This window comes from Numenius arquata, chromosome 11 (assembly GCF_964106895.1).
Source record: "Numenius arquata chromosome 11, bNumArq3.hap1.1, whole genome shotgun sequence".
Taxonomy (NCBI): Eukaryota; Metazoa; Chordata; class Aves; order Charadriiformes; family Scolopacidae; genus Numenius; species Numenius arquata.
This window is the reverse complement of record NC_133586.1, coordinates 13,366,000-13,379,129: the sequence shown is the minus strand read 5'-3', so window position 1 is coordinate 13,379,129 and position 13,130 is coordinate 13,366,000. Positions and strand designations below refer to the sequence as shown.

General features: G+C 44.5%; 1 protein-coding gene across 1 annotated transcript in view; it reads right to left on the bottom strand.

Annotated features, from left to right (window-relative positions):
* Positions 1 to 2,542: 2,542 nt before the first annotated feature.
* TNFAIP8L3 (TNF alpha induced protein 8 like 3) overlaps positions 2,543 to 13,130 on the bottom strand; it is a 48,675-nt gene continuing 38,087 nt past the window's right edge. Inside the window, exon 2 of the mRNA XM_074156228.1 lies at positions 2,543 to 5,240. Coding sequence (XP_074012329.1) covers positions 4,678 to 5,240 — 563 coding nt within the window. The 3' untranslated portion in view covers positions 2,543 to 4,677. The remainder of the gene's footprint in view (positions 5,241 to 13,130) is intronic.

Sequence of the window (13,130 nt, the reverse complement as noted above, 5' to 3'; positions counted from 1 at the left end):
CATAATTTCTGAGTTGAAGGTGGTTGCAGCCCTGATGTAAATCTTGGGGGGCTGTTCTGTGTGGGGTGGCCGCTGCTGTGTACCAAGAGGGCATTGCTACACCGCAGGTCTGGCTGATGTAGGGAGCTTAGGCCCTCAAGAACTTCAGCAATTCAGTGCTGGGAATCTCTCTGGTTGTCATCTGTCATCCAGTTGTCTCTAAAATGAAATATAGCTGCATAAGTAATTATCCAAAGGAATATTCTTTCATCTAGTTCTGCACTGAAAATCCGTTAGCGAGTATCTTCATCTTCTGTGGTGTTGGCATTTACTTCTCTTTGTGCCTTATTAAAACTTGAAGGATTAACCAACCCGTTTTCAGGGAAAGGGCAATAGGGTGCATGGAAGTAGGCTAGAAGGAAGAGAGCATGTCATCCAGTTAGCACGAAGTTTACTTTCAAGGGGCAACCAGAGGCCAGTCAGAGTATGTACTGTCCTTTCCGAACTGGCAGGTTAACAGCGTTTTGAACCAAACCCCTGTGTACCAGCGAGATGCCGCTCTATTACTGTTCCATGCCATGGGCAACTCAGAGGTCTGGACATTTTGGAGTCAACAGATAAGTGATTGTACTGGATCTGTATTTCAACTGTTTCATTAGGTTCTCCCCCTTACCCCAAGTATTTTCAGATATTTTTAATGAAACAAATATATTGGTAGGAAAACTGGTGGATGTGCAACATGGCAGTATGATGCACTATGTTCTACTAAACATAGGTCAGATCTCCCATGGTGTTACGCTACTTTCTGCTAGGGAGTTCCCCAACCCCTTCCCTTCCTGGAAGGACTGGAGAGAATAAATTTGTGTAATGGGTGGCACTGTCTTGAGGTTTTCCTATGCTTGCAAGTAGCTCATAAATGACATTGCCTGGTGGTTTCTAAATATTGGAAAGGTACTTATCTCCTAGAGTCCCACTATTGATTTTTCAGCATAAAAAGCTGTATTATCTTTACTGTGTGGATAAGACTATGTATTGTCTTTTTCTGGCATTGAGGTACATAAAACTGGAAGTAGACTGCTTAAGGCATCCAGTTGTGATTTGCTTTTGCCTTTCTGTCCCTGAGTTAATTGTGAATTGTGCTTTTACCTCTTGGTTCTCCTCAGGGTCGGGTATTTATATGCCTTTCTGTAAGAATGTGTCTCCAACACAAATAAGATTCCATGTTCAGTGCAGTGTGCTCTTCCGTGGTACATGTACAGCTTCATTAGGATGATGGAAGTGGTCACTCCCTTGAGTTTCTTTAACATTTTTCTCTATAACTTTATTACATAAAGTTGGCAGTGATGAAGCAAAGAATATTGTGTCCTGCCATGATATGATTCATAAAATTAACCTGACAGCAATGTTTTACCAGCAGCGTGGCTCAAAGCACCACTTACGAAGATTGCTTTAAACTTTTATTTTAAGGTAGTTGGCAGTTTTCTCTTTGTGCCAATCTTTAATTGCTTCCAGTATAATTGCCGTGTGAGTTGTTTGCAAATCCTGAGCTCTTTCAGCCAAAACAGTTTGCTTTTTCTGGGAATAAGGATAGGAGAATACATGCTTGCTGCTCTTCAAACATTCTGGTAGGTTCTAGCATCTCTGTGTTTTGGGCAGGGATTTGAAATCTGTCAGGGGCATGTCTGTCTCACTTAAATCACGTTTAGCTAAACTGAGCTAAATACATCATGGAAAACTCACAAGAAAGTGCTTGGTAGAGAGCTAGACCGTGGCGTGTTCCATCTGCTGTGGTGCTGGGACAGGCTCGGGCTGAGCCGGGGAGAGGCTGGTACCAAGGGCAAGAACCTTGTGCTGTTTCCCCTGCAGGGCTCGTGAGGAGCGTCTGAGCCTGGAGACTGAACCCCGCTGCTAAACACACTGAGCCAGCATCGTTTCTGCTGAGCTCTCAAGGGCTTGAGAACTTTGTGGAAAATCAGAAATTCCCATGTTTGTGTTGTGTGCGCGTCATGCAACAGCAATGTGGTTTTCCAGTTTTCTTTCAAACCCTTAAACTGTCGATCTACTGACCTCCTACCTCCAAAAAAACCTGGTCGCCAAAGAGCGTTAAGGTTGCACAAGTTGAAGGTGATGAAACTTAGATTATGTGAATCCCCTCGTCTTACTGATTAATTTCAGTTTACAGTGGATGGCAGAATAAATAAATGAAAAAGAAACAAAAAGGGCAGTAATCACACACTTTTAATCCACAGATATGATAATACATCATATACTTAAGGTGACCTGAACATTGCCCTTATTTTCGCAATGTTGTTACATACCAAGCTACAAGTACAAAAGTAAACAATGAATATACAGTATATGCAAGTATGAGAAATACTTGAAAACATTCTCTTTCCTTAAGGCTACTCAGATTTATAAATAAAACAACAGATGTTCAGCTGGTTTGTCTAAAATACCAGAATCTGAATATTGATACTTGCAACACACAAAAAGAAAGTCACAGACACAGGATATCCCTTTCCTTTGGACATCTTGAATGTTGAATAATTTTTTTTTTTTTTTTCTGGCTTTAAAAAAAGAACTTAAATTTGTTTGCTCCAAGTGAAACAAACACGCAAAATCTGACATGGGTGCACTGGGACAGGAGTGTCAGATACAATAAATACTGTTCAAAAGCATCAGTTGACGAGTACGTGCTTGGAAAAACGCAGCTCATGGTGCATGTAAATATGGCTGAACCCCAAATGTGGGTATTTCATGACTGTGCTGTGTTGCAAAGGAATTGTCCACCTTCATTGCTATTTAATATACTTTTTATGTTAAAGGAAATATGTGAGGAAAATTACAGTGTCTTGTGCTGCCATTTTTACTGTGCTCCAAAATGAGTTCTCCTGGGAACAGATAAAAATCCATGTAGCGCAGCCCTAGTGAATAAATGGTCTGGGTGTGTGTTCTTAACTGTGTGAAGGTGTGAGTCAGAATTGTTGTTGCAAGAGATACAATATAGTTATTCTGGAAGAGAGGAAAAATGGAAGAAGAATAAAACTTTGAACAGTTTTCTCTACGACCATAGTATTTAAGAGTTTAAATGAGAAACATAATTTTTTCTTATCCTAAAGTAATGGGTGATCGACACTGGAAGTCTTCCTCAGAGAGGAACGGCTTTCAAATATATTTTCTTGTCTTTGCAAATTTTCGAGTACATGCATCTCTGTATTATAATATATGTGATATGGAAGGTGTTACCTCCAGATAATGGGATTGTCTCCTATCTGTGTCAACTAAAAGGAGATGGTACGTGACACTGAAGTGTCAGTGGGTAGAGGTGAGTCTGGAGGGTAAGATGCAGAGGGCAAAGAGAGGAGAGATTTCCAAACATCCTTCCTTTACTTAGGGTCAGCGAGATTATCCAAGTGGCAAGTTGCTGTATCTGCTCTGCTCTGATTCTCCCTCAATCCTAACACAATTGCACAGAAACCAGTATTTCTTTGCAAAGTGTTTTAAGTTTGAAGACGTCAGTATATTTTGTTTAAAACAAAAAGAACAAAAAGTCATTGAAAACTTTCTGAACAAGTCAGTCATTCATGAAGCTCACCAGAGTCACTAAGACAGTTCTCTTAAGCCTCTTGTGGACGCACTACACTTGAAGGGCACCAAAAGCATAGCGCTGGGCTTCCTTATCAGACCTCTGCTTTCCCGTAGGCACAAATGAACATCACGGACACCTTAAACCGAGTGTTTTATCTGGGCTGAATATTTTGAGGACAGGGGCTGTAAACGTCGCTTTGTACCTCCATTGGTGTCCTGGCCGTGCTCTTCTTCACAAGTGCAATTTCAAAATCTTCACAAAGAGTTTTGTTCTGGCAGGTGAAACAGTAAGAGCGCGAAGAGCAGGACAACCTTCAGCCTAAACTCATCTGACGGAACCAAACACATGAACCCTGAGAGCGGGGAAACCCATGTACTACTTTATCTAGTTTTCTGGGTACCTTTGAGCTTGAACCACTGAGCTGCTTTTCAAAATTAAAATTAAACCTTCTCTGTTATTATCAGGTATAAAACAAAACTCTTTAATGAAAATATTGCTTCATAATGCAGCTGTTTAGATTTTCTCACACTTCTACTCAGTTTGCATTATTTGTTATTCCCCTATTAGACTTGAATATTATGTAAAATCAGATATTTTGATTTCTGTTTCCTGATCCTTTTGAAAGGAGGGAGCTTAATCCATCACAGCCCTACTTTCTGTCTCAGCTTTTTCATTTAGCGTGGGAATAATAAAAACATACGCACCGAGGGCAGCCTGGGGGTAAATTCCATGTGTTGCTCATTGCCTTTACCTGTCTATTTTAACATAGCCATGCGTTTGAGTTTACTTTTCTTCACTCGTTCAGCCTTGAACACAAAGCCAGGAAGGTCACGGTGTATCGCAGTCTGTTTCTGAACAACATATATCAGCAGCCTTGTTCACTCCGCTCCTTGGAAAAGACGGAATTATCTGAACAAAACATGAAAATTGATAGCTTTCTGATTGAAGTTTTCCACTTCATCACGAGCCTGGTGAGCACTTTCTGGCCCCTGCTGGAGACTTGAGTAAGATACCGGTAGGAAGGAAGCTCGCTTGCTCACCATGGCTCATGAAGGGTGGCCAGTTCCAGAGAGAAGTTTTTGGTTGGTTTCTTGGTTTCGAGCATAGTTTCAGAGGACCTTCTCATCAAGTAGTTTGTTGATGCCATCGCAGATCTTTTTGAGGTATGGCCGACAATCCCCATCAAGACTGTACAGGGCAGTTAGAAATTCCACATCCGCAAAGTGGTTGAAGACATGGTTGATGCGCCCGTGGGATCTCGGTGTCAGGTGTCGATCTACTAGTTCGTGCACAAGGTCTTTACATTCGTTCAGAAGTTCTGCAAGAACATTTCTGTCAAAAGTGTATTCTACCTCGTAGAAACTGACGATTGTCATGGCAGTTTGGTTCAGCTTCTTCCTGAACTTGTCAACGATTTCCAGCTCTTCTTGGTTGAACTGATTATTTCGATAGAGGATCCCGATTTTTATTGCCACTTTAATCAGGTCTTTCATAATTTTATGGGCTTCCTTTTTGTTTCTCTTGTGTTCCTTTGTTACTTTGTACAGCTCATCGAAGATTTCACTGCTCGTGTCATCGATTAGCATGTTAGCCATGGTTTTGGTTGCCATTTTACTCAGGATCTTTTTCTGGGCTTGCAGTGCGAGATTCTTGGAACTGAAACAATCAGGCCCTGTTTTGGGATAGCAGAGGAGGAAGAAAACGTTAATTTTATTTGGTGAATAGTTTTCACAATCAGTTAGGGAAAGTAGTACCTGTGGGCTTAACTGAGACATTACTGATCGTCACGTGTACTCATGATTGCGGTAATGGGAACACTTCCAAGGCTGTATTTCCAGGTATCCTTGGACTCTCGGACACCTGCGTTTTAGATCTTACTGTCACTGAGGTTTTTTGCTTACAAATTAAGAACAGAATATTCTGGCAGGGGATATCTATGCTGGTTCTTTGCTAGTCTTTTCATTTTGAAGTTCAATTTTAAAGCTTTCTTGGCAGAGACATCCGTTGAGATGTTGTGGTCGAAATAATACATAAGCCATCGGAGACGAGCAAAAGGAGATACTGACAAATACATGAACCTGAAACAATTACAGTTTTGGTCATTGGGAGGCACTGTTGTTGCACAGTTAGAGTCTAAGCAGCATCTCAGCTAAGGGATAATAAAGGAGATTCATAAGCGTGGATTTATTTTGCTTTAATCTCTAGTAATGATGCCTTTCCCATTTGTTACCAATTTGCAAAAGTATAGAGTGTGGTTTTTGGAAAACGCTGGTGCTTTAGTGCACGTGGTTCCTGCCAGATGAAAATACCTGAGCTATTTTACCTATGTTTATCAAATAAATATCTCAGATTTTTTACCTTTCACCCATATGTGCAAGTTTGACTCAGCACAGCACCCGGGCATGTGGCTACTCCTGCTGGACTTTATCCAAAGAGCTCCTATGATTATTGCTAGAGGTTAATTTGACCTCCCTCTGTTTTTCACATTAACGTTGGTTTTTAACTGACTTTTTACGTGGACAAAGTAAAGGAAAGGGAAAGATTTCATATGAAATAATCACTCAATTTAATACTTTGGTAGCGAAGTCTCTGTTGGATCCAAGTGCATTTTACCGTTGTAGCAAAACAGCGATGGGTGTGTGTTATATACTCGGGCTTACAGCCGGCGAGGTGGGTGCCGGCAGAGTGGCCTCTCTGGTACGAGACGCCTTCCTCGCCTTCCCCTCACGTCTCCCCTCAGCATTTGCTCATGCAGCGGAGGTCCCCAGCTTTCCCTGCCAGCTGAGGACCTTGCTCTGCTCACTGGGGTATCAGAGCCTTGGATGGAGGTAACCGTGTCCTTCACCAGCTGCTGGGGCATCAAACCACTAAGAGATTAAAAATAACAATAAAAATCAAAGATTCCAGTGCTGATTTTATTTTGGAGTCTGTGTGGGTCTTAGGCCGGTAGGGTGAGCTCCGGAGGCCCTTTTCAGCCTTCAGGACATGAGTGCTCAGCTGAGACACCACGCTGTCACCACGCTGCGCAGCCATCAGTCTGTCTGCGTTTGTGGTGGAGTCTGACCCACAGCCTCGCTCACGCTGCCCTGGGTTCACCGCAGCCTCTCCTTCCTCCCCGGGCTCCCTCGCCCAAGGCTAAAGGGGTGCGGGGGCCAGTGCTCACTTGGAATAAGTAACACTGAATTTAAATAGTCTGCTGTTTAAATCCTATTTTTCAAGTTAGCTAGAATATTAAAGTTGTCATCTTTCTTTGTGCGCTGCAGCTGTACTACTGAGCAATACGAAAGAGTAACATTTAATTTCAACTGAGCCACCACCTGGAAAAAATAATTCAATGTGCTTAAAAGAATTGCCTGTCATTTGGAGAGAAAATTGTGGGGCTGAGCTGCTGACTGGAGGAAATAGAAAAACTGTGATTTAATCTAGAAATGATAAAACCAGGCTGAAAGCATTCTTTCACTTAGCAGTACGTGGGTATATAAATAGCATCCGTGATGAATAATTATGTGCATTTGACACAGTAAAATGGAAGATTAATATTAGCGTCTGTTTCTGTAGTAAGCGTTTGCAGTTAATCAAGTGGACGCAGTTGTTCAGCATCTGTTTTGATCAAAACCTGAATATAATTTCAGTAGATTTTCAGAATATTAATTTTACTAACATTCACGACACTTCAGGCTCCGTGTCGCTTTCAGCAGGTGAGAGCCCGTCTGGTTCCTGCTGTACCCAGCTCCGCTGCAGACAGAGCTTTGCAGAACCCCCGCAATTCTGTGGCTGAAAGTGGTGCCTGCAGTGGTGGCACACAGCAAGAGGTGGCGAGCAAAGTACTGCGTCCCCCAGGACCAGCACAACCACCAGCACCTTCTCAAACACGCACGCAGCTGCCCTCCCATCTATGCGATTTCTGAGAGACAAAAATTGATGCCAAATTAGCACATAAAAGCTTCTAATAAACATCAGAAGTGAGGTTTGTCTAGCACCAAAAAAGTTGTTCTGGGGTACGTTCTGATATCCCGAGTCCATGCTCTCATCCACAAAACTGAACAGAGTGCCATCTGTGAAGATGCCGCCCCTGGGTTCGGTACCCAGAACAATGATGACACAGCTCCCAGCAGAAGGTGCGAGCCAGGAAATGGGCAGCGCAGCCCCAGAGCATCAGCCTCACTTTAACTGAATGTTAAGCCTGGGCCATTTTTCCAGGGCAAGTCCCAGCTGTGGGATCTACTGTTTAACAGCATGAGACTGAGGTCCTTCTCGTCTTTTGAAAAATAAAATAAATCTGTTGTTACACTGGAGCTGCTAAACTTTTCTGTAGAAGCTGTATTCCCCTTTCCTCCATGATTTCCTTTACCAGGCCCTAATGCTTTATCCTCCTCCTCCTCTCGTATCTCTTGCTCTCCTCTGTTCAATCCAAGACCCCAGTTTCATGCCTCGTGTTCCTGCTGTGACGCCCTTCTCCGCTTCATGCTCCTGTCTCTCCAGCCTCTCTCCCCACGGCATCTCTAGCAGCTGTGAGTGCTCAGAGCCCTCAGAAACCGGACAGATCCAACTACTTTGTGCACGCTCCTGTCCCCTGCCTCCTTCCGTCATTTGTCCTGCTCTGTATATTGTAATCTCTGTAGTAGCTGGTAGTGAGTCTCACCACCGCGACTGCCATGTTCTCTTTCCCAACAGACAAGGTCCCAGTGGGGAAGGGCTGTGCTCTGTGGGGACACAGGGCAAGCTTGTGCATCTGCAGCATTCTGTGGTGCTCTCTGTTAGATGGAGAAGATACAGCTGCTGCCACCTTCCCCCCACCACATCAAGAAACTGCTGAGAAGCTCAGGGAGGAGGACAACTGGTGCATCCCAGCCATACCAGCAAGACGCCAACCTGGCTGCCAGGATCGGTGCCCTGCAGACCCTCGCCCCGTGGTCTCCGCCTGCCCGAGTGCCCGCTGGTGGGGTCAGACAGCGTGTGCGATGAGGAGGAGGCAGACAACAGCCATCAGCCCCTTGGTGCAGCCTGGACAACAGCGTGGGGGGTCTTTGCAAAGGGCTATGCTCAGCTTTGCTGAAGTTCAGGGAACGCACAGTTTCATGGCAGCGTATGCTGGAATAAGCAAGAGATGGTTTGGATTCCTGCCTCCAAAATCACGTAGTGCTCAGACACCAAGGTGACGCCTTGCCTTTCAAAGACCACAAGTGGTCAGCCCCTTGATTAAATTCAGGCTTTCCTGGGGACGCAGGTTTACTGTGGCAGTCCTTTTTCACTGCAGCACGTTGCTCGTTACACAAAATATAACATCTTTGCCTCCTACATACAGCAATTCTATTTTCTGCTTTCTTTCCTACAGCAAAACAAATCAGCAACAACATTATAGATGCCATTAGCTTTCAGGAACATTACACCAAAGCTAAAAAAGAAAAACCAGCCTCGGAGCATGCTGCTTTGCCGGGTAATGGTTAGCTGCCGTAGTAGAAACTCTGACGTCTTCGTTTTTACTAAACTAAGGACCAGTTCTGCCTTCAGATCTCTCTCTCCTTCTCTATCTGCCATTTAGAGCTGCGTATGGTAAAAGCCGTGCAAAAAGCCCCGTGCGATGGGATCGATCCCATCGCAATCTTCCATCCTTCAGGAAGTGCAGCTCCTCAGACCTGCGTTCCCACGGCCGTGGCTCCCGCAGAGGGGATGGAGCACGGCGGGGAGAGGCTCCCGTCCCACCGCCAGGCCCTGCCCGCTCCCCACCAGTGACCGCCCAGCTCCTGGCACACGGTGCTGAACACGATCCACTACACTTAATAACAGGATTGCTTAATAACAGAGTTGCTTAATGACAGAAGTGCGGAAAAAAGTTTGGCAGCTCTAGAGAGTGGATGTAAGAGTTTTATATTTTAAGAGTTTTGGAGACTAAAATGCAGGAGCATCTGTAATATTCTCGAAATATTTTGATTGCAGATGGCTGTACCAAGTACAAAATAATTAGAACTAAATGCTCAGCAATACTATTTTCATGTAAATATCCATTCAGCCACTCTGTACAAAACACACGGCAGAACCAGTGAACCAGAATATGCTCCCACTATGCCCAGGAGAGAGCACGGTCAACATTTTCTGAAAGCAATTAGGCGGACGTGGAAACAATCCCCCCAGGCACACGAATCCATTTCCCTCCCAGTTAGCCACTTCTTGGTCAAAGCCTTCATAAAGTTTTGCAGCCAGGATATTTTCTCCCCTGGCAAACGGCTGAAAGGCCCGTGGAAGCGAGCTCTGGGGGGGCGTGCTGCCTCGCAGGTCAAAATGGACAGAGTAGGAGTTCGCCCGGTGCATTTTTAATTGGATTGGCGGGCTTGCCTGGAGAGAAGGGATAACAAAACCATTTCTTTGGGTTTGTTGCACCTGTGGAGTTACAGCTGACACCGGGAGCTGTTACTGCAGCGCCTACTGCAGCTTGTACCACTTAATTACCTCGACCGTTGACTTCACCAGGTATAAAGTGAGTCCCACGGGGAGCTGTGTGCCCTATCTCCCGCTCGCGGTGCTGTGGAGCCCCACCTCCTGGTAGCGGGCTGTTTTCAAGCCCCTGCCAAGCAGCGCCTGCGTGGCGGGAACTGAGTTATCTTGAGAGTATCCCAGAGAGGTGAGTTGAGCTGCTGTAAATTGAAGGACTGAGGTTAAAAACACAGAGAGGCTGCAGGATGGCAGTGAGCTCCTGTGGCCTGGCAGGAATGGGAGGCGATGGGATCGGAAAAGGTCCTTGGATCTGCGCTGCAGCTGTACTGTAAGCAGAGGGCTGAATCTTAACTGAACAAGAGGGAAATACATAGTAAAGTAAAGATGATGAAGAGGCTGAAATATTTTTAATACTCCTGAATCTTCAATTTTCAAATGCAGTGCAGCAAAAGACAGGCTTAAGGAGTCAGCAAAGCTGCTGGAAATGTGGCATCCCTCCAGCTGCCAGCAGTTGCTCAGGCTTGTGGGAGAGGGACTAAGCCAAGGGGCAGGCATGCTCTCAGAGGCTGCTACGGTATGAGATTGAGATAGCTGGTTGTGAAAATTGTCATAGAAATGTGCTGTTTTAATGATTTGTGTGACCCAGTTTGAATGCATCTGTGTATTTTAACCTAGTGACATATCTGCCCCTGAGCCTGGGGAGACTGGGAATGCCAACAAGAAGGAATGAGGCAGCCGGATCGTAAAGCTCTTGCAGAGAGTTAAATGAGCAGTGGGTATCTGAGTGGTTAATCCAGTGTTGCTGCTGCTGGTGTTGATAACTTACTGTGCTGGCAGCTTGTTTCATTATAACCTGGAGTTACCTGCAATGTCTCTTTTTCTTGACATAAATAGTTAATAAAGCATAAATAACCTTTGAGAAAAATAAGAGCAGGAAACTTTACTAAGCTGTTACGTAAAGCTATAAGGACAAGAAAAAGCTAGTGCACATTTGGAAAGGAGAATGTAAAAAACAACAAAAAAATTAGTTGCTTAATTGGCAGTATTCATACTAAATGTTTAGAGGTAATGAGCTGCAAACTCGTGTGTTTTATTTATCCTTCAAGTATCACTTACATGCTCTAAGATTGATTAGAAAAGTGAACCGCAGAACTTGGGATTTCAAAATAGCTCTAAAAGCAGACAGGAAAAAAAGTGCACTAAAAGCACTTCTCTCATAGTATTTCAGTAGTGAGCAGCCAGGGAGCTCTAAGCGTGCGTGTTACTCCTGGACAGCTACAGGATCACTGCAGAAGAAACATTCAGTGTTTCCAGTAACTTTAAGCCAAGAAATCCGATACACCAGATGGAATATATCAGTTTTCAGGGAGGGCCAATTTAAACACGTGAAAGCACCAGGGGCCCGGTGCTCAAACTTTTAACACTTCTAAATTGTTACTATGAACATAAAATGGTTGCTCGTTTCCGTAGTGGAACAGGAGATTAGACTGATAATTATATGATCCTGGGAGAACGTACTGGTATCCAAACATCTGAAGGCAAACCTTGGACGTGCTGGAAATGGCAGCACCAGCCCTGTACAGCGGGAACATGACTGAATGGAAAAAGGCCCATTTTTCCTTTCAGTGCTTTATACGAGCAGCAGTCATGCTGCAAAAAAAGCACTGTCTGGGAATCTAGCGACTGGAGATTCCTAACGATGGTCTTATTTCACTGTCTGCCTTGTATCTGGCATTTACTTTACTAATAATATATTGTTTCTGCATACTGGAGTGTGCCTTTCAATACCTGGCAGAGGTGATAGTAGGCTGGGGAGCCCCTTCTGAGACGAGAAGAGGAGCAATGTAGAACGAGCGGTTAAACTGTTGTCCTCATCTCAGTAATGCCTTCAGAGAGGATATCCATGGGGAGAGGAGCTCAGCTGTGGTTTCCATCAGCTCTGCTGGAGTTGCCAAGAACGGGGCTGGCTCAGCTTTTCTCCTGCTACCCCCAGTAGCTGGCTGGGAACTGAACTACACCGCTGTATTCTTCTCCTGTGTCCAAAAGCAGTAGCTGGCAAGTGGTGTCTGGATAACTGCACTGTCCCGTGGCTGAAACTGGCCCGCAGTGTGGAAACCTTCACAAGAGCTCCTTTGACTATATGGCACAGCTGACATAGTGCTGTGATTTCATACAGCTCTTATTTGACATTAGAAATGAGACATTGCACTTGGTCATATCCTGAAAACTCGCATCCAGCTTGTGAGAGAGGAAACCACTCCCTGACGAAAAGGCTCCATGAGGACCATCTCCATGCGCTGTGTCCCTGGCCACAAACCACATGGTGGTACCAGGCAGCAACTTCTTTGCAGACAACTCAGCCCTCAGGTCGTGCCTGCCAAGTACGAGCTCGGCACACGCAAGCGGCAGTGACACCTCTCTGAAAGTGGGTGCCAAAGCTCTTAATTTTTTTAATCCAATAACATATATCAAAACCTAAACCAGGCTGCAGCGCAGGGAATGGTATCTTTGAAGAGTGACTTCCAAGTGTTCGGTTTAAACTTTGCACCTCCCATTTTGCAGCTGGCAGGGGAGCTCTGCCAAGGCAGCAAACACATCTGGCTGCACCCGCCACAATTGCCAACAGTTAAAGAAGGCAGAGTTTGCTTACGCAGTGCCCCGAGGTACACACACAGGGTACGAACAAGGCTTTGCTCTTAGCTGGAAGCACTCAGGAGTTACAGAAACAAGAAAGTCTGTCTGCCAGGAGTGATAGTAAAATACTGTAGTGACTGGGGTTTTCAAGCTTTACTATACAGCTAAAAGAGATTTTGATAAACTGACCACCATATTTTATGAACAGGTTTAAAGTCTTTCAATGTCAGCTCGTTATATTGATAGCAAGTGCAAAATACATTTAAAAGACTGAACATCTCTACCCCAGAAGATGCTGGCTTAACTCTGGCTGAGACTGCAAGACAAAGGGAGGTATTGGCAATAGATTGAGCCACACAGACCAAGGCATCACCTGGGCTGATCTTTAGGGAATAGGAATGCAGGAGGATTTGTTACTACCTGTTGCAATGACCTATTGATCCTGTTTCTGTACTTTGAGACAAATATTTATGATTATATTAGTAGGTTTTTCTTT